The sequence below is a fragment of the Platalea leucorodia genome (genome assembly GCF_965183815.1).
Source record: "Platalea leucorodia genome assembly, chromosome: 4".
NCBI lineage: Eukaryota > Metazoa > Chordata > Aves > Pelecaniformes > Threskiornithidae > Platalea > Platalea leucorodia.
The window spans coordinates 14,853,599-14,875,914 of NC_138826.1; the positions used below are offsets into that span (position 1 = coordinate 14,853,599).

Consider the following 22,316-nt stretch of genomic DNA (forward strand, 5'->3'; position numbering starts at 1 on the left):
CAGTTTAAGATTTAGGGATGTTTTTAAAATTCTGTTTATCCTTCTCTTGTGGATGCACAGTTTGAGAATCTTCTCCTTTGCTAATATTTGATGCTTCAGCAGGAGGAGGAACAACTTGCCCAGGGTGATGGCTGATCTGTCCGTGCTGCAGGTCGTGGGACAGAGGGAAGAAAAAACCCCAAAACTTTCCATGCTACCTCCTCTTGATAATCCTTATCTTCTCAAAGACAAGCAGGTACACTGTTGGCCATAAGATTATGTATAGTTTATAGAGGAAGTTATCTTTGCTTCTCTGACCCCCTGCGTTAATGAACCAGATACCTGCCCTAGCTCCTTTTCCGGGAACTGACCACCTGGGACAAGCCAGTGAAATCTCCCACCTACCGTAATTCCAGTTACTCATTTTCTTAGTATAGGTCAGAACTGTGCACAGAACATTCTACACCTGTATTAACATTAGAGTTCCTCCTAATCTATAATCATGTAAACTAAGCCTAAATAGATATTGTAGACATTTAACTAAGAGCGGTGCTGCTGAGATTAGGGCCAACAGCACCTCCGCCCCTCTCTCTAACCTCGTACGAGCGCACAGAGAGGGCAAGTTCAGCTTCTGCTCTCACCTGTGTCCTGCTGCGGGTCTGCTGGGAAGCCAAGCGGTGGCTCTGCATGTGCTCTCCCCAAACAGCACATCCCCTTACCCCTACCAGCGGCAGGCACCTGGGCTAGACAGGTCCCAAGGTACAGTACAAGTACAAACCTTACATCGGTTTTGAACCATAGCCTCATCCTCCCAAGTCTAGTGTTTCCACCATAGTGCTAACTGCACGCTGCATTTTCCCTTCCCCTCCTGCAATACCGGGCACAGCTGCGATGAACAGCTAAACTGCTGCCCCAGAGGTACCACGTTTCACTGCGCAGCCCACAGTCAGCAGAGCAGCCGCTCTCAGAGGGTTCATGACAGTTCATGCTGCAAAAAAGTAGCTACATAAAAGCAGAGCCCGACTGCAAATATTTTATGGCCACGTAGTATTTCCATGCACTACAAATCAATGTAAAAGATGTTTTCTTCAAGGGGCCTCATGTAGACTGTGTTTTTAAAATGCATTCCCTCTGCTAAATATAAATCAGTAAGAGTTTTTGTTCTTCCAAAAGATTAACTAGCCTCAGTATTTTGGGATCTAATTCTGGAATACTTGTAGATGTGCCAGCATTCTCTTCCAATTTAAATACAGTTTAATGGAAAGTCTATCCTGGGCACATTTTCCATGTACGTGTAATAGCTTGGAAGTCTGAATATTGAGAGTTCACCAGAAACAGAAGTAACCTGTCAAGGTTAAGCTTTAGATATTTGTCAGGACAGGGAGGAAGGTGGGAGCAACAGAGAGCAGGAAAAAAGCAAACGTAAGAGTGGTAGAGACAAGCAAATGGACCTGTAGAACCAAAATCCAAGAGATGGTAGAAAATGGTGTAACTTACCTAGAAAGCCATCCAAAGAAAATGCAAGTTCAAGAAGCTATTGTCCTGAACTCAAGCCCTTGAGTTCCAAACACTCCAAGACATCATTCATCTCACAGCAAACTCTAGAGTTGCACTAACTGAAATATCCCTGAGATTATAGCAATTTAACCCTCAAATACCATCAGTTCCTCAAAGCCGTGAAGAGACCAACATGCTAGGTGAGCTTAGCTCACAGCAAACAGCAAAGAGCTCTTTTCTCAAGAGCTCACGGGCTCAGCCACGCTGGGGATTCAGCATCCACACATCCCTTGTGCCCTCCCAAATACCTATTTCTGTGCACAGCACAGGTACGCCCAGCACAGTCCTGATGTGCTCCTGCCCTACAGCACAGCATGTTAGTGAGACATAATATTCCTTTCAAATCAGAAACATTGTTGACCACTTTGGAATGCAGTTGTGAAATCTCCAGTGGCTTCATTGCCTCTTCTGCATTTTGCTGCTTGAATTTATAGCAAACGTCACGTGTGTATGCCCTCAATTTAATTTAGCATCTGGATGGGTCAGGATATATATCCCAGAGCCTGTTCTTCTACTTCTCCTCTTACCCAGCTGGACAGTGTAGATTATGTTTATCATTCAGTACCACGTACCACGAAGTTTTAAGGCATAATGCCATTTCTAAAGAATCTCTTTCTAAAGACTCTTCTATCATACATATTTACACCTGGAGTGTGCCTTTTTTCCTAATATAAACCATCCATTTAGAGTCACTTCGAGGTACTGTAAAATTGGGTGGTTTCGTGTGTAGTCTTGTTTAACAACGCAGTGCTCAAGTCATATCTGTTTTACACTCTTCCTCCTGAAGTTCCCTACTGTTGTTCTTCGCAGGGTCTCTTGAGAGCATGCCCACCAGGAGCAGCTCCTTACCCCACCTGTATTTAAAGCTAACAAGCAATTCTGAGATGCTGTGATTATTTTTCTGGAGCCCAAGTGGTGCTTTACACAAAGGCTCCTGTTCCCTCCTTTCAGTGGTTTAAGCACGCCTCCTCCACTAATGTCTGCCTGCAAGCGCGTGTGAAACAGTTTATCTCCAATCCCCTTCCCATGGAGCAGCCAGAGGACACCCTGAGGCGACAGCATGGATGAAGGACAATGACCAGCTACAGAGGCTTCCTGCGACGAAGATCTTCCACCCCGCAACAGAGACACCAAGAATCTCCAGACCACCACAGCTCCCGTTCTGCAGCTGCACTGCTCTCGTCAGCCAGGGCTCAGGGTCAGCCCGCGTTACCCCAGGAGTCGGCTGAGCGAGCACTTAGTCCTTTCTGTCTAAGAACAATACTGCTCAGCAACGTGAGCAGGCCTCAATCTTTTGCAAAAACCTTCTGGTGTTGATGTCTTAATGCTCAGGCTGTTGCTTTTTTCTTTCTGCAGACTGGTGGCTGTAGATATACTGTCACGCAGTACATCTTCTTCATTTCTTTCTGATCAACTGAAAATTCCCTTTTTCAGCATGAGAAAATTGCATGGCTCGTTTTGTTGTGAGTCGGTACAGTCTCCAAACTATTTCCATCCACACCAATTACCCAAATATCAAAGATTTTCATTCAATATGAAGTCCAAAAGCAATCCTAAAGGGAATCCCTTTAAACATACATCTGCTGAGGGTCTCCTGGATGCAGGGTTTATGCTGTTTTGAAATGGAATATGAAATTTCTTTGCTCACAAAGGAAAAATGCACTGAAACTCTAGTCTTGCTACACACTGACTAGACCCAAGAGATATTGATTCCAGTGGCTTTTTTCCTGACTATGTTTGGCAGCAAATAAATCCTTAAAGTATGGGGCTATTAGAGCTAGCATCTTATCAGGCAGGTGAAAATTTACTATTGCCTTTACTATTTGGCCACACTTAACATCCTCGTAAATGTTTCAGGATTACAGAAGCCATGTACTTCCTTGAGTTCCTCTTCCACCATTTCTCTATTCAAATCCTCCTTTCCTCTCTCCCACCTCTCCCTCTCTGCCCATTTCTCTTTGAGGAAAACTCACAGAACACACAACCTTCCCCTCTGCTTGCTCTACCATCCCTTCCTCTCCAGAACATCCTCCTCCTCCTCCACCTCCCTTGTCACAAGTATTAAAGTTTCTCAGCCACCTCTCTCTTTCAAGTCTTCCACTTCCTTCACTGGCCTCACCTTATCCAGCAGATTTCTCTCTCACTTAGGTTTACTCCTTTTTTTTTTTATTTTACTCTCTTGCACTCTCCTGGCTTGTTCTGCTCAAGACAGACATGTTTTGTATCTTCTCATTAAAAAAAAAAACAAAAAAAAACAAAACAAAAAAAAAAAAAAAAAAACAAAAAACAAAAAACAAAAAACACCACTCCTCTCCTAAAACATAGCAGGTCATAGCGATTAACCAAGGCTCCCCAATCTCACAAAGTTATAATCAGCTGGATTTATTTCGGTAGCACCCACTAGTTAATCTGTAATGTATTCCTGCAAAGTAACTTGCACTGGGTACTAAGTGAGGTTACAGAGTTTGTCATCAATATGGCATTTTTTTTCAGGTGCATTGCTGGGATTAAAGCACAGGAGCTCCACGCCTGACTCCCACCATCAAGCTGTTAAACTTCCAGCCTACCTGGCAGAGCTGGCACGAGAGCGCAGGAGTTAAGCTACCAACCCAGCGCAGGATACCAGCCCCGCTCTCCAGCAACTTCTTGCTGCACAAACAGAAATTATAACCAAGAACTTTTGCCCAGATCAGAGAGGTCTCAAGTAGCACTAGAAGTGTTAACCATTACACGATTAAAATATTATTTTTTTCCAGGCAAATAATTTAAGTACTGCTGAGGCAAAACCAGGAGAAAGGGTAACATTTCTCCCTTTACGCAAGAATTTGGCGATCCACGCGTGCATTCCTTCATTAATCTGCACTTTCTGTACCATAGTCACAAGTGGAATCTAAATTACTGACTTTGCCACTCTTGTCTGGCTCTGCAGCACATCACTTACACCAGTTTAAACACCCTCTACCAGTAATTAACCCTGTTTCTTTAGCAGACCAGCATCTGAACCTGGACCATTGAATTAAAACACGAAACTTCAACAGCCAGTCAGGGCATAAAGTTACAGTTTATTTTAACAAAGATAAACAGCATCCCTGGTGCTTATTCCAAAGAAAAAGCATGAATACTATTCCATCATCCCTCCTAGCAATTCCAATGCCAGACCCATGAAGTTATTACTTAATGTTTTGCTATAAATAGCTGCTGGAGTAGTCCATACAGGAACTTGTTTTCCTTAGCAGCTGCTGCAACAGGTCAGCCAGTAAATGACCAAGGGTGTTGAATCCTTATTGCCTGAGGACAAGAGCATGTAGAGATGTTTTATTTTTTTAAAAGTGATCCTACCTGCCAGCCACTCCCTCATGCCAAATCTCACAAAGACAGAAATCAGAGATGGGTCTTGCCCCAAATTGTTTACAGTCTGCATATAAGAAAAGAAACTACAAATAAATGGAAGTAAGAGGAAGATAACTTTTTAAGCAATAGTATGTTTTATCTGAATTTCAGTTGATTTGAGTGAATCTGTCAGGACATGTGCTGTTCAATACCCACAGCCAATGTGATTCCTTGTACCAGAGGACAGTGGGAGGTGACTCCACACCTCTCCTGTCACTGTAACAGCATGGCAGAGCCCCAGTCCTCTCTGATTTGCACAGGCAAAAATACACTTCAAACTAGAAGCTCAAAGCTTTTTCATTGTAATCCCTCACAGAACTCCCAAAAAATTTCATGGTTATTTTCTTATGACTTGGGTAACAGCATTGACCTCTTAAGTCATTTTGTAGAGGGGCTACCCCAATATTTCTTGTGAGTTAAGGAAGCTTCACCACCCCTAGCTTGGAAATTGTGTTAACACCAATGTGTGCAAGCTATGCAGAAGAAAACTTCCCAACGGTTCAGTCTTCAGCAATTTTATACTGCTCCAGACTTACTCACATGACCTTTCCCGACTCAGATGACCAGTTACCATTTACTGAAGTTGGGTAATATATAGCAGGTGGCTCAGGAGGAACATCATGAAGATAGAAAGATGACTGCATTTCTAAACAGCTGAAGGAAGAGAGATGTGCTAGAAAAGCAAGCCAGCTTGGAACAGGAACAACACACTGTTTCAAAATTCATGCAAAAGGGCATTTTTGCATATTGGGGTATTGATAAGAGTGGAAAGAGGAAGCAATTCGATGTCACGCGATTCAGAGCATTGCTCCTGATGTAGCCATTTTCATGGCGTGACTGCCTTGAAGGTCATGAGCGAATAGGAAACAAGCCTAAAGGGCTCAGAGGGCTTTATTCTCTTGGTAGAAAGACACCTACACTACTTCAAAAGAGCAAGGAGCAATTAAGTGTGGAGGCCAATTCATTCATCCATTTTCCTTGCTCTTTGTAGCTTGAAAAATTGTGGAAAATACTTTAGTCTTTGTCCAGCTAAGGGGCATTTCTTCTTATAACAAAGACCACTGGGGTTTTTTTTTTAAGCATATAATTGCACCTGTTTCTCTAAGCCACAGCTCTAAATTATAATTTAATAAGGACCACACTGCATCCCTGACAGATGCTCCTTCCTGCCAGCACACAGAGAGATGCAGCTGTTGAACTGGAGTCTGCAAATCCAGACCTCTGGGCCATGAAGCATTTCCCTGATTAGTTTTCTGCACCCAAAAGCAGATCTCAATGCATAATCTGAACCTACTGCTGTAAATACAGTATATAGAGGAAAAATCCAAAATATTTGAAATCAAATTGAAGTTGCACAAATCCAAAACTGCTATCATCTTTATTTTTTCCCAGAGAGTGCACTGCAAAATCACTTCTCTGGAGCACTGAAGTTATTTAAGGTGACTTGCCCATATTTACACTTTATTACAGCTGCCCACACGATACTACACACCTCCTCCTGCATCAACTGAGCCAGCAGTGCCAGGCACGTATGCGTCATAAAAGTACTGCTTCTGCCACACACTAAAGACTATAGGGATAAATTCTGTCCACCAGGGTTCAGGCACAGATTTCCCAAAGCACAGGATTAAGAGAAGATAGAAAATGTGTATTGTCATGTACGTATAGACAGTGAATCTCAAAAGACTCCAGTTATTATATGCCAAAGAACTCCTCAACCTCCTTCAAGCAATTGCCTGCACGCTGGTAAGTCTGAAGCTGCAATCAGCTTGGGATGAGGCATGACCTGGAGTCCCCAGTGAGCAGCTTTGTCGTATGAGGGTTCAGAGCAGAAAGGTCTCTGAAACTGTGGGATAACTCATGAGTGGATAAAGAGAACTGAGATTTTTTTACAGATAATGGGATAGAAACATCTTCCAGCAAAATGGCTGAGGTTACCAGATCTCTGGTGAAGAGCATTGTAAGAACTGCAGTCATCTCTTGCAAACACGCTGAATGACTTTAGCACTCTTTCAAATCTATTTGTAGAACACTTGAAGGATATTTCTCTGCATTTTATCCTTTCTACCATGTGAACAGATAGCCTGAATGTTTTATCCCTTGTATGACAAATGCCATTGCACGTCTGCCTAGGAAGGATACAGGGAGCTGTAACTGCTGCATCTCTGTTTCAGGAATGAATTTCTAACATGATGCAAGATCTTCTACTGCATTCCAAAGACAGCTTTGCCCACTTTCGCACCTAAGCCTGACTGCTAGAAGCCATGCACAGAATAGCATAGGCCAAGGAGAGTAAGATCATTTTACAGTCAGCAAGCATCCAAAATCCAAGCAATGAGATACAGAGACACAATATCTAGATATTGAATCACTGACCCTTGCTGAAGCAATAGAGCCTTGGGCTGGACAGAAAGGAGACAGGTTGTCCAGGAACCTTGTCACAGCCATGATGCTTGATCAAGGTCTCTTCAGCCAATTTTGCAAAGCCACTGATGGACAGAGGGATTAAGAGGAGAAGGACAGCAACTCCTACCATGCTACCATGCGGCAGCTCCAGCTCCATGTGAGATGGACCAGCACCCATCAGGACTCCCGAACGTGCATTCCTTCTAAATACATAGCTTCGCTTAGCATCGGAAAACAGGAAGGCAGCATGAGTGATGGTCTCTTTCCCTTTGGAGATCAGAAGGTGGCACTGAACTAGTTTAGGATAACCAGAAAATAAATTGAGCAATTTTCCTTTTCCAAGTTGCATGAAATTCACAGCATCGATAATGCCTTTGTAAAAGGAATTAGATTCTTAAGGCTCTATTTTATATTTGACAATCTGATTCTATTTGGTGTGCAAAGACAGAAGGCATTTTGATCTGGGATGCTTCAGCACATTATAGGCACCCATATATTTCTATCTTCCAGAGAGACTTTTTTTCTTTAAACTTCTTTTTTTAATCTCAGTGTCTTTGTAAGCTGCTATTTTTTAACCTTTGAAAAATACCAATTCTTAACAGTCCTTATGTCTCAAGTCAGTCTCCCAACAGCCCTAGAGAAAAGTAAGGTTTTATTTAAAGTACTTTTAGTTGAGTCAGTGAATATTAGACATAGACAGATCAGAGCTGAAGTTGTAGCTTCCAAAAATCTCCCCGCAAAAGCCCTTTCCCTTCTCTCTCCTCCTCCCAAAAGCTAAAACCAATTAAACATTTCCGTCTGTCTTTCTTCCGACAGAAAGCCTGATCTGTGCAACAGAAACTAAAATCCAGGATTTATTTCATTCCAAAATGGTATCCCCAAGGCCCTTGCCATCAAGTTGCCATTTGGCCAGTTTTCTAACATTTAGCTTCTCCAAACAAGAAAAAGTAAAATCATGGAGACATTTTCCTTACGCAAAAGATGTTTACCAGAAATCTTCTTTACTTTAAAGCAGCAACCAACCCACAGCGCATATCGCATTTACGCCAGAGCTGTGACGAATGCCTGTTGAGCTGCAGCACTTAAACCACTTGCATTTTAAACAGCAGTTTGTCAAGTGATGTTAATTATTTGGGAGGTCTCTGCTCCTAGAAACATAAACATTTCTTTTTATACTGATCACATTTTCTTTTCCATGCGGTGCTTCCAGCAGAGACTGAAATTAAAATGGCTTCTTTGTGTGCCATGGTGTGGTTTATGGCTCAATTCCCCCTCCAGGCTTGCAAGCAGCGGGTAGCATCGCACCGGGGCTCTGCACAGCACCTTCCCCATCTTTGCGTTGCAGGTGGGAACCTCCTCTCTGCAGGTGGGAGAGCTCTCCCAGGCTCAAACCCATCCACTCCCCTTGAGGCTACGCAGCTTCCTCCTGGCTGATAACACAGGTCTGGGACTTGCAACAGCCTGAGGATCACTTGAACTTTGTAAAGCAAGGCAAGGGCTCTGTTGCTAGGAAGCACTGCGGGGAACAGAAGAAGTATAGGGTCTCGCAGGAGTCAGAGTCAAAAAAAACAACCTCCAGACCTGCCAAGGTGCAACTCAAACACAGGCACATGCTTCCTTCAAACCGCCTCCCGGTTCAATGTGCACTGCTTTTGAGGCTGCAGCCTCAATGCCTGAGCTCTGCTTATGCCAGGCCACCAGCCTCACAGTTCCTTGAAAAACACATTTTCAGTCCTGCCCTGGTATCTCACAGCAGGTTCTGCTTTCGCTGACAAGTCTATTGGCAAAAAACTTCCAGCGTTGTATCTACGCAGTGCTACATGGCTGCACAGCAAGGCGTATCGCAAAGAAAATATGGCAGTATCAGCCAGAGAAAGTTTCATGAGATTGCAGCAGGCAAACCAAAGGCTTTACCTGCAGCGACACTAAAAGCAGTGTTTTCAGAGCCACACTGAGCCATCTGCAAGTCAGTTGTGGGCACTTTCTCTTCAGGGCTCTGTGTGCTTCAATCCATGAGGATTTCTCTCCAAAGGTAGTCAAAGATGGGAACAGCCTCTGCTATCCAGACCTTCTATAGAGAGGTCACTGCACATCCATCCCGCCTGGGTCAAGTGTTGGGTCCTTTGCTCTTCCCCAGATTTCATTGACAAAGCCTGCTGTGAGCAACTTCTTGAGCCCTGGGGGCTAAACCGGCGTGTCTGGGTAGGTCACCTCGCGTGGACCAGCTCACGCAGCCCCTTTGCAGAACCGCCGTATTAGGTACAACGTGGCGGGGCAAATTCAGACCATGGGTACTTAGTGTTACTTGACCCCCCCGTGCTTCCTCTCTGTATTACGGTGCATTTACTAGTATAGGCAGAAAAGGGTGTAAACTGAACCACAAAAAGGAGTTGATTTTCATAGCAAAGGGCCTTGGGTTTATCACAAAGGCTCCTCATAAAAAAGTGATTTTAACTCGAGGGAGAGGGTGGGAAGTCCAGATTTCTGCTGATGTTGACTGTTGGCGGGGAGGCAACCAGGAGCACACTGTTAACATTTTGTATCATCATGTTCATTAATGTATATGGCTTTTATTATATCTCCTTTTTACTATTTTCCCTTTTTCTTTAAAATAAAAGTGCTATCAACGTTTCTAATGGGAAAAATATGTTCATGCATCCGATCAAATTATCACAGCTCTCTCTGAGCCTACCCCTTTTGCTGTGCTGTCGGACCCACGGTATATCTCAGATAAACCAAAGGACTCCTCTCCCCAGCCCCATCAACTGCAGTCCTCTTGAATGTTATTTTTAATGCCAGTGAATTACAGCGTCCCTTCAAGAGACAATCAAGGACAGCACTCAAGGAACAGAAATACCGGTGAGAATAATTTGACAAGAGCTACAGAGAAGGCAGCTCTGACTCATATCGGACCAGCTTCACTCAGATAAATACGTTTTCAAAGCAAAACACTGTGATTTAGAGGGGGATAGATGGGGAGAAAAACAAACAGACACCACCACTAATAGGGATCAACCCTAGAGCACAGCACAGCGATACGCAGGGCTGCAGCATATGCTCTGACCGTGCGCACTCGTACCGCAAGGCTCGTGGCTTGCAGCCACGCTCTTGTTTAGCCTCTGGGAGACAAGATCTCTCCCAACCTCCAGCTCCGTACCCTGCCATGCTCTCAGTAATCCCTGCTGATGGCAATCGATCGGGATCAATTCTTTGTTTTGCTTTCATTTTCCAGGAAACTCCCTTTCCTCTAGGATTAATCTTTTTTAGATTGATCTCAGTGCAACCCTCTGCACGTATGGATATCATTAATGTAAAATTCCTTAATAAAAAGAAAGCAGGCCTATCAATTTTGAGACTATAAGTGTAGAGACCGCCTCTTCTTGATTCCTGCTACATGTCAGCAATGGTAATTGTATTTGTTTTGCAAATTTATTTTATACTGTTAACAATATGAATCTACTGGCTGCGGGAGTACTTGTTTTGATTAAGCATGCAAATGATTCCCTAGGACATGCCAGGGAATCCTACAAACCTTCCTGAAGAGACACCTGCTACCTCTAAATTGACTGAATGATAGCTAAACATATCACCCGTAATTCTTAAGAAAACAAGAGGTAAGTAAGAAAGAGGTGAAGAAGGATCAGAGGTAAGAACACTTTCACAGAGAGGATGCAGAGGATCAGTCAAAGAGGAGACAAATAAAACAACAAAATCTGACAAACAACATTCAGTCCCTAGGTCCCACCAGAACAGAGCATCAAGTTGACACAGAAAAGCTAACAGGAAAATGCCATGACAGCAAAGGACAAAATGAGAACGGGGATGCTCTTTGCTCTCACCACTTGTAGCAAGACCCTACAGTCAAATACTGCCACAACTAATGAATGCCTTTCACAATAAATAGAACAGTTTTCAAATATAAATATGGTTACCCATAAAATCTCTACATACAGAGGTACTAAACACTTCACTTTCAGAAGTGTTGTCAGCAGTCAATACGCTTTACTACGAGTCACCTTGGGACATTGGCAGGTGACCCACAGGTCAGAGGCATGAACCGAAATAATCTCTGGGAGCCCTACTTTTAGTAAATGCCAACACTGCTTTGGCACCCTGCCCAGGGTCTTCTGCACCAGTTAATCCAACCCTGAGCAGGATTAATTTCTCATACACATACACACACACACACACACACTCATTCACTCTCAAGGGCTATATACCAGTCATGCTGAAAGCAGAGTGAGTTTAGAAAGAGCCTTTTCTCCCCAGTCCCGTATTGGTTCTCAACAAGCAACTCTCTGCAGAATATGGGAGATGTTAACGCCCCAGTGAGGCTGATCCCATCACCAGCCACTCCACCAAATGAGAAGTTACCCCAAAATCTAGACAATAACTTAGATATGGCAAGAATAAAAGTAATACCAATTTGCAAAGAAATCTCACTAACATGACATAAATGTTGTCAAGTCTTCATTTTTTTCGCTGCTATTGTTTCTTATTTCTTCTGGGATATTTGCAGTTTTAATTAGGTGTAAGAAGTTGGAAATTATTAAACTTGAAGGTGTGCACAGCAGTGTGCACCAGAGTACAATTCTGTTTAGTGATACTAACTGCAAGGGTGAAATGTGGTAATTTGAATGGTTATTGCAGTATAGGCAATGAATATACGGAGGGAGACACAAAGCATGGGGCTGATTTCAGCACTTGCATATAGATATACCATTCACTACACTACAAGGAATTAAAAGGAAGCTAAAAATAGAGCTCTATTGTGCAAAGTAAGAATAAATGAAGTTGCATACAGTAGCTATTTTACACTAGGGAAATGGCCTCCACCCTCTGCTGTTCCCCAAAGCCCTACAGCTGCAGCTCAGCAGCTCGTGCTAGGGCTGAGGGCTTCCACATCGCAACCGAATATCCCGTACCTCCCACCAACACGTGTGAGCAAGACCCAGAAATTGTTCTGCGGGAGAACAAAACGCAGAGGAAGGACAATGCCAGTGCTTCACACCTCTTTTGCACAAGAATAAATGACCAGCCAGGTGCAGGGAAGTCTATGGAAAATAAGATCCCGATGAAATGGGAAATGAACCCAGACAGCCACCCAAAAGCCTATTGCCATGCAGCACGGAGGGAGTCCTGCTACACCGTAACTCCTGCTTCCTTCTCCCTTTTTGCAGCACAACCACACAACTGTGGCTGCATTGCTCACCAGGCCTATATACACGTGGTAAGGGGAAAATCTAGCCATGCATAGTACTTACGTGGGCCTCTGTATGCACCACACAAAGACACAAGCCATTATATTGCATCCAAAACTTACGAAGTATCTCCTGCAAGCAGCTTAAAAACTCAGCCGTTCAAACTGAAAATCACATCTGTCAATCAGTACTCCTTCCCAGGCTAAAAAGCCAATGCGCTCTCACTAGGGACTTCTTTGCAATTACATCGATGCCATATAATTACAGTTTGGAAAATGTGGCACAAGATACCTTTTTCCCTGCTCCTTGTAAAAATTATTGCACCGCAAAACACTGATGAATGCCTGACATGTAAGTAAAGCAAAAATAAAATAAAGGCCTGCAATGAGGGACTTATTAGTAATTATGACTTGTAGGGGGGAAGGTTATTGAGCAAATGTGCAGGTACGCACAGACACACATATCCCCTGCACATGAATTAATCCACTGTGTACACTCTAGCTAGTCAAAAGCCCTCTGAAGAGATGTGCACATGTTAATCGCTAACCTCTGCACATCTACATAGACTGAATCCCTCCCCCAGCACAGGGCAGCAGCTTCCTTGGCTGAACCATCACTTTATGTTAGTTTGGTTCTGAGTGACAGAGAAATAAAAAATATTCAGGGTTTTCTTTCTCACACAGAAACTCCTGGATTTGGCCCCCTAAAATTAAGAATAGGGTCTTCTGCAAATAGCATCTCACTCATAGCCATAAGGAGGAATTAAAAACTAATGCAGCAGGTGAGAGTTGAATCAAATGCATAACAAGAATATACATATTATGACATATATTACAGATATGCTTGAAACATGATTAGCTAGCAAGTAGTTTAATACAAGTATTTTGTAAACTCTGCCTATGTTACAGGAATACCATAGTACACAGTCATTCTTGAAGAAACCAGCCTCAGATGAACCACAAGTAACCAGATTAACATCTCTTGTTTAAAATACTGTTAAAGTAAACATGGCATGTATAGATATTACTTTTTAAATAGCAAGTAACCATCCTGTCCATCAAGGTTGTGTTAGCTTTGAACTTCCTATTTTGACTTCTCTTCTCTTTGCACAGAGAGCTCTGGAAAGCACCCCAGGACTTCTGTGGATGGCAGTGGGAAAGAGAAAGGGAATAGGGAAGAGGAGCAGAGGCCATCACGCTGCCAAGTGCAGGGACATAGACGGAGATTGCGTGAGGACGTTTGGGCAATGCATGTCATTTCACAGAGAAGAGTGACCAGCTTCCATGTCCAAACAAATCAAGCCATCAGGTGTCTCCTTTCAAAAATAAAGGTGCTGCCTTTCATGGCACAAGCCCATCTGGGTTTGTTTGCTAGCGAGAAATGAAGTCGGAGGTGGGCCTGTCCTGGGAAGCTCAGGCAACTGATGCTTCAGTGCCCTTAGTTCAAAGCTTATTTTTCCTCCCAGTCCCAGCAGGTGGGAAACTTTCCTTCAGGTGACTCAGGGCCCATTCAGCACCCCACCAGCTCCCTCATTAGGACAGACTAGCATGGCTCTCCTGCACTGCCACCAGATCAATGGGAAAGCAGAGTTTTCACTTAAGGAGATGCCTGCCCATGCAAGCATGCATGTACCTCACCGGCTGGCTCAAATAGGATTGATGCAGCACTGGCTTGCAGGGCTTCACACAATAGACCCGAGCAGCAGTGCAGGTCCAGGGACATCTGGCATCACCACCACCAACCACCATCCCCGAGCATCATGCTTCGCCCACCCATGGCTTTCCCTGTGCCAAAGGATGCTGAGACTCCTCTGCCCGGCAAGAATGCTGCATGACTTGACTTTGCTGCTTGAAAGCAGATTTGTGGGTGAAAGAGGTTAAAATGATGCCAGGTGTTCCTCGTGATGACAGTCTGTGTATGGCTGCACTTGACTGCTATAAACCTCTGGCCTTACGTCAGTGCACCCACAGTTTTTAAACATCACCACCCTGATTTTATGCTTTTTTGAAAGGGTGCCTCCCTCGTGATCCACTTCAGCAGCTTTTATCTCAATTTACTTTTCTGACCCAGCCAAGGTCAGGGTGGGCCCAGGAGGAGGCAGGGACCCAGCACACCGCTCTAGGCACGCGTCTCGGGGAAACTGGCTGCCTCCCCAGGACTGGCTCAGCAGAGCCACAAGCAGCCAGCCCGTGCAGTATCTCCCCATGTGAGCTAATTTTCAGCGAGGTTAAATTACTTAGGCACTTGTGAAAATCCCAGCCCATCCTTGCAACACAGAGAGGTGCAAGGGTTGTCAATACAACTCTTTTCAGTATTGTTACATTCATTTTCAATTACACTTCAGAGAAATGGATAAGGTTTCAGTTCTCTTTCCCCAGCTATTTTGAGTCACATCTGAAACAGAAATATTCAACAGAAAGATGGAACTGGAGGAACGGTAGCCACAGACAAACCACAAGTGCAGATGCAGTCTATTTTTGTTAAATGTACTTTGTTGCATGACTTTTTATTATTTACTCTTTTAAAATATAATGCTTGTCCATTTTTTTTTGTAAAAGCATCGCTGTGCTAACACAGCAGTGCATCACCTCTGTGTACACACAGCCTGTAGCCCCTCTGTATAAAGAGGGCAATTTGAGAGAGTTAATACCCACATCTCCTCATTAGTTTCCCTCTCCCAACAAAATAAAAATTAAAAAGAAGCACGCTCACTGGAGTCAAATCGCTGAAAGACAGAAGTTGCAGGATTAGCATGCAGTGCACCGCCGGCTGCGGGCAGGAGAAAGCCCCAGCTGGAATGCCCAGTCCCTGGCCCACACAAGAAACATATATAGCTATTATGCTTTCCCAGCCAGTTTTTTTCAAATTCATTCAAATAATGCTTCAAAGGGGAAAAGGCACTTACAATCAGAAGACAACAGCCAGAGCTCTTTTTTTATGTTGACCCGACAGTGCTGTTATTCTGCATATTGCATGTATATCATGAGATTAGAGAAGAAATAAGGTCAGACCACAGATGACACTTTAGAACACAAACAACGAACAAGTAAAAAACTCTATTGAGACATGCTTGCTAAATATCTTTAAGGAGAAAGTCATCTACTTCCTACCTATGTCCATTTATTCCTTAAACTATAGGGTTTGGACTTGGAAAATATGAGAAGAATCAGGACTGTAATGTGAATATCCGCAGCCTAAGTGTACATACCTCGTGCATCTCTATTCAAAGAAAGGATACGAGCTACTCTAAGCCCACGCGATGCTTTACCTGTGTTTTTCATTCCCATATTTACTATCGTAACAAGGAAGTGTCTCTGAAAATACATTCACACTGTACTGAACGTGCAGCACATTTACTGCATCCAAAGTTATACAGAACATTTCAGAGCAATAGGCAAGTTTAATATTAAGGAGTGCAACATTCTCACAGAAGTATTTATGGCATGAGATTTGCACAGACAGGGACATGGCTAGTATCGCGTGCTGTCTATAGATTCAAATTCTGGTTTAACGGCGGCCTGTGTGGGATATTCCAGTCCCTTTCCAGCTCCCTCCTCTCCCCGAATTTACATTACCCAGCAAACACAGACAGCATGCTGCGCTTAACCGCTTTAGCTTCACCTAAAATCAGCCAATTCACACCAACGTTCATTCCAAACCATATCAATTTAAAATGAAATAAACCAGAATTCATGGTAAGAAGAAACTGCTGGTGGAAAGGAAAAATCAGGTGGCTGTTTTGAGAGCCTGCCAAGCTGCCTCGCGGTACCCTTTAGCTGCTTTCTCCCCGCGGGGAGCAGTCAGACAGCGCACCTCAGACACCCTGACTCGCCTTTGGCCCCCGCAGCCCTCAGCACAGCCGCCAGCGCTGCACGGCCAGGTGTTTGCCCCTTACCCCCGGCAACACAGCCGGGGCAGCACACCCCGCCCGGCCTCCCTCTTCGGCCGGCCCCGCCGCGGGAGCGGGATGCTCCGGGAGGACAAGCCGGGCAGAGCCCGCATCCCCCGGCTGCTCCCGCCTCACCTCGCCGGGCCGCCTCCCGCTCCCCCCGGCAGCCGAGGCTCGGTCCTTACCGTAGAGCAGGCTCCTCGTCACCTGCCCCCCCATGGCCGCGCAGCCCGGCGGGGGCACGGCCGGCCCCGCTCCGCGCCAGCAGCCCCCGGCCCACGCGGGAACCGGCTGCCCCACGCCGGCAGCCTCCACCCACTCCCGCGCCTGCCGCCGCGGCACCGGCGCTGGGAGCTGTCATGTTTATTTACATAAGAAGGAGGAGACTTCGCGGCTTCCTGAAATAGCCGCCGGCCGCTCATCGATGCAGCGTGTCCCCCCCCGCCCCGGCCCACGCACACGGTCCCACAGCGCAGAACGCAGCGGGCAAAGGCATCCACGCGTGATGCTACGGTCGCTGGGTGCTGCTGGAGGGGGCTGCTGGCCGGGCTGAAAACCCGGCGGTACCCGGCTCGCCGGCAGCACTAGGAACAAAGCAGGAGGCACTGCCAACTCCACTGAAAAAACTGAAGAACTCATTTATAAAATCAAACGGCTTTGGCCATTTGAAATTTTCGCTACCGGTGGTTTGGTATCGTAGAGCAAAGCCCTGGAATGAATTAGAATGGGGAAAAAAAAAGAAATAAAAAAAGGTTAAAGAAAATTATTACCAGACATCACTGCACCAGAGTCTTCAACCGGCCTCTGCTGGTTAATTAATTATTTAATAGCAAAGAAGAAGTGCTTGAAATGCAGAAAGGTTCGCCACGGACTGTAATAATAAAAACATTACCCCCCGTCAACTCTTTTGTGCGAGGCTTGCATGCTCAGCCCAGATACAATGCTTCCTGCTCTCCAGCTCATTACCTCTGCTGATGGACAATGGCCAGCGTTATTAAAAGCAGGGGGATGCCAAGGGTGGTGCAGGGAGGTGCGCAGGGTACCACAGCCAGGGCTGGTCCCTCAGTTGCTCTCTGCACCCCGCGGATCGTGCAGGAGCTTGCTCGTTCCCTCCTCTCCATCTCCAGCACCGCACGCCCCTGCCCACACGCACGTCTCCCTGCATAGCTCCTGTCCACTGCTCTGAGGGTAAATGAACACAGCAGGCACCGAGCTGCCACAGCCGGCCATGGTATATTCCAGTTGGCTTGTTTAACACTAGCTCATGCATCTTTACGCTACGCTGCAGTTGCTCTTCACTCTGCAAAGGAGCGGGAGTCAAACTTGCGCAGCCGCGAGTGCAGCTCTGCCTCCCAACTCTTACCATGGTGCTGGGCAAATCCTGCCATCCCACTGCCTCGACTCTGCCACCGGAAAAATGGGAAATAAGGTTTTCTCTTGCCTGTGTTGTATGGATTATTGCTTAGGATGGCTGGGTGCTGAGGTCTCAGCACTTCTGGAAAAAAAAAAAAGCAGTGCAAAAAAAGCCCAAGCCAAAAAGCACAGTCAGGGTGTTTGCGCTAACGCCGCGTGCGTGAGGAAAGCTGTGCCCAGCGTTTCCAACCTGCGAGAGGAGCCTCTCCCGAGCCCCCCAGCAGCAGCCAGGCACCACCGCTGGCTCACCCACCGGCTCCTGCCCGCCCAGTTGAGGAGACTCGCACCAGGACCCCAGAGCCAAGCAGCAGCTCTTCCCTAGCTGAGCAGCATGCAGGCAGCACTCCGCTCCTCCCTACCCGAAGTCACACTTTGCAGAGCTTACGGCAGCTTCTTGGCAGAAGACTCTTCCTTTTTTTTTCCCCCTCTATTTTTTTTCCCCTCCCCTCTCAGACGATGCTGCATTTACAGGAGCAGTGGTGCGGGGTGAGGACGCATCCCCAGGAGCACCATAGCATGGCCCCTGCACCCTGCCGGGTGTAGGACATCTCTTGGGTCACACCAACCCATCACAGCACCCTGCTCTGCTCCCATGCTGCTGGGGACCCACGGATACCACAAGGACGTTGCCGGTTTAATCTCCTGGCGGGCAGCCCACCCGCTCGGGCTGACGGCAAAGGGTCCGGGCCCTTACGCCATCAGCTACCACGTTTCACTTGGAGGAATGAGGATTGACTTGGACGTTCAACCCCAAATTTTCTCCCTCGGTTTCTCATTTCAGCTCTGCTTTCCATCCTTACCTTAATCTTGCTACAGCTTTGTGAATAATTGACTTCTTGGTTCACTGCCTCAACCAAGAGATTGCTAGAAAAGAAAATATCATTTAATGTTGGCCCAAAACTGAATGCTTTGTGCGTCTCACTGAACAAAATGTTTCTTTAACTCAAAACGAAGCATTTTATTTTTGGAGTTATTTTTACCTCATTTTTTCAAGTTATGGTCACTGAATCCAGCTCTGAAATGATGTCTTCAAAAAACCATTAAGCCCTTTGTTTTGAATATAACAAAAGGAAAATTTTGAATTGTTATCTTTTCAGATTATTTTTTTTTTCAACTTATTGGCTTTGTTTGTTTGTCTGAGGGGGAGGGTGGAGAGGGCAGACTGCCAGAATGAGTCATCCCGTTTGGCAGAAAATGATAAACAATTTCAATTGATTTTAAAAATTGCATTTTTTTCAGAAAAAATCCAGCACCCCCCCTCCTGAGCTTCCCCCACTGCTGTGGAGTAGTTCCTGGGGGACGCAGCCCCACAGAGCCATCCATGGTAGTCAAACGGCCTGTCCACCCTGTTCTGTGATAATTCCTTGAGGATTATGTGCCATATGGCAAATCCTTCCTTCACAGCCATGTCACGCTGGAACTTATTCCTGATTTGTACTTATCACCTCCAAGTCCATTTCAGACCTTGCCCTTTTCCAAATTCCTCTTCAGTCTTTTGTGCTTCTGATTTTTCTCTAGACATAAAGAAAACATATCTACAACCCTGTTCCTGTTTTACAATTCTCTCTGCCGATGCCCTCTAGGTCCCCTTGGGGAATTTCATTGCCCTTGCCAATACAGGCAAGGCCTCCCATTTTGGCATCAAGTATAAAAATCAGTATCATCACCATTTGTGCTCCCTTCTAAATCACTGACAAAGGTATTAGGGCTGGACCAAACAGAAACCCAGCCCCCTAAATCCATTCCCCTTTGTGAGCAGTGTCCAGCAAATTCCGGCCAAGCAGCAGTGCTGCTGTCCAAGCCGGGAGGAATCTGCTGCAGGAGTATTTTGAGGCAGCGTCTGATCTTGCTAAATATGCTTATTAACCACAAGAGTAGGACGCTGAGGCTGCAGAGGACTTACGTAGATAGATTCACGGTCAGCAGGCTGCGTATTAGACTAAAACCTTGAATCCTTCCAAGCGGCCTTGAGCAGACAACAGGGCACATCTCCCACCCCTCCCAGGATAAAACCCCCAGCCCTGCACATTGGGCAGCAGGTTTGGGTATGAAGTCGAGGGGTCATGAGCATCTGCATTGCTTCCCTGGTGTCCTAGTCAGAAGGCTAGCAGTCAGCAAGGAGGATGCCAGAGAACCACCATGGTCTGGGAAAAAGACATCCCAACATGGCCAAACAGCCCATTCCACCCCGACTGATGGAAAGCAGCAGAGATACGTGCAGGGAACCATAGTGGGGAAAGCCAGCTCTGCAGAGACCTGCCTTCGCAGGAGGAGACACAGACAAAGGTACAAAGAGACAGGGAAGAAGGAGAGGATGAAAAGTCCATCTCATGGAGATCGAGGATAAGATTATACATATGCACAGGACAGGACAGGAAAATGAAATTCCAGTTCATGCTGAGCCTCATGCAGCTAAAACTCTTTTGGAACTGGATTTGGCTCTATGGAGAACTGGAGTTTACTCTTCATAAGGAAGACAAAACAAGCAATAAAAACTCTCTTGCTGTGGGTTTCACTCGCTTTAACAGTGCTGCAGGTAGAGACATCCCACCAAGAAATGGTCCAAAAAGTTTCCTTGAATATCAGTATGGGGGAAACGAGGGAACTGTGGAAATCAATCTGACATTTGCCAGGGACAGAGAATCTTCTCTTAATGATTTTTATGTTTAAAAAGGTGCCATCAATTTCTCTATTACCACTTGCACTTGACTTCATGATAACAAACAGAATGACTAGAAATTGTCCTTTTTCACTCAATACAGTAGCTCTCAGCAAAAAGCTGGAGATCATCTAGTAAGATGGGAGACTTTAGGGGAACACATTCTCAGGTCTGTTTTCAGCATGAGTCTCTGACTGCTATTAGGAGGGAAACTTCACCTGTACAGAAAACAGATTTCCTCCAGGAACCTCTGCCACTGTAACTCCAGAGGAAAAATGATGTTCTCAACAGGAAAGCATCCAAGCTTCCTGTTGGAAAGCTTGGATCCATCACATCTCACCAGCATGTGCTAGTGCATAAGAAACAGGGACCAGAGCTAGGAAATCTTGCATTCTATGCATCCTTTTAACATTAATTTATTGCCATTAATGGACGGGGCTTAGATGAAAGACGCGTCTCTGCTTTCAATTCTTTATCTGTAATGCAAAGATATGGATACTGCCCTAGCAAAAGGTATGCTGATTATATTCTCAAACAGCTGCATAAATGTCAGCTAATGAGTTATGTCATTAATAAGCATTATTATAAAGCTGCAGCTCTGGATGAAAGCCAAATCTCCATGTGTAAGTCAAAGGAAATGCAAAATTCTGGCTGAAATTCTTAAAATCAAAATCACCACTCATACCTACAAACTACAGCACCGCAACCACTAACCCAGGCGCTTAATTATCCCGGTACAATTCTCTGCAGGCACAGCAGGAAGGGGAATTTAAGGACAGGGAAAATCTTTAGGCTGAATATCCACCTCACATTTGCACTCAGCGTAAATGAGACATCAGTTGCGTTTGCTTTGGTGACAGGAGCCGCAGCGGCGCAGCGGTAAAGGCTGCCTCTCGGTAGGGCAATGAAGACATCAGCGAGGTGTTGTAATGGATGTCCAGGACGCAGATTGATTCAGCGAAGGAGACACGGCAGCGATAGGAGAGCCCAAGGTCTCATGTCACTGCTCGGGGGCTGCAACCCCTGTTCACACAAAGCCGAAGCTGCCACAGACATCCCAGGCTTAACTCTGACCCTGCCAGTGCTCAGCATTTTATCATATCCTCCCTGCACGACCATCTGCAGGGGCGGAAGAGGGGAACAGCAGTGCTGAGAGGGGCAGGAGGCTGAGCAATGAGAAGAATTTCCAAGGCTAGGAACTGAACTGACCTCAGGCCAAGTTGCACAACGTTTTTCCATCAGCATGGAAATGCTCACAAGCCCCCACTGGATGCTGGGTTTATCTTCAAAGACAGTGACTCAACACTTGAAGGTGTCAGGAAAGAAATTAATGCCCCAAAAGCCAAGAGTGCCCCCTCCTCCTTGAACACTTTTGGGATAATATATCGAGAAAACCCGGCGGGACAGTACAAGGTAGCAGAGACTAGAAATGACAGAATTCAACGTAAGATGTGCCTTGCAATAAAGCATTGCATTGGGCTAACCAGCATTTCTGAAAAGTAGCTTTTAGATGATACAGAAAACCTGTGCCTGCTTTGGGGCAATATGCCCTAGAATCTGCCAAAAGCCCATTCCTGAGGAGAGTATCATGCTGTGCACGATGCCGACTACACCTTCAAATGCCTCCAGTCCTCACCTTCATTTATATGCTAAATTAATGTTAATAGCGTAGCCTCTCACTGCCATTTCAGACTAACTCTTCAAGCACAAGATTCAAAAGAATCTTAGGCCTATCCAAATGTAATGGAAAATGAAGATAAAAGCATCTCACTAGAAGAAACATTGTAATTTAAAAAAACAAACGCTGATTTATAACACTCAC

General features: G+C 45.4%; 1 protein-coding gene across 2 annotated transcripts in view; it reads right to left on the reverse strand.

The window, feature by feature from the left end:
* Positions 1-22,316, reverse strand: part of NEURL1 (neuralized E3 ubiquitin protein ligase 1) — a gene marked incomplete at both ends in the record, with an annotated part of 166,501 nt that overhangs the window by 74,026 nt on the left and 70,159 nt on the right. Inside the window, one exon of one of the 2 annotated variants that reach the window (XM_082308918.1) lies at positions 16,608-16,641. The exons of the other annotated variant lie outside the window; for it this stretch is intronic. Coding sequence (XP_082165044.1) covers positions 16,608-16,641 — 34 coding nt within the window. Of the gene's footprint in view, positions 1-16,607; positions 16,642-22,316 lie in introns of those variants that run through there. 2 annotated transcript variants of the gene reach the window in all.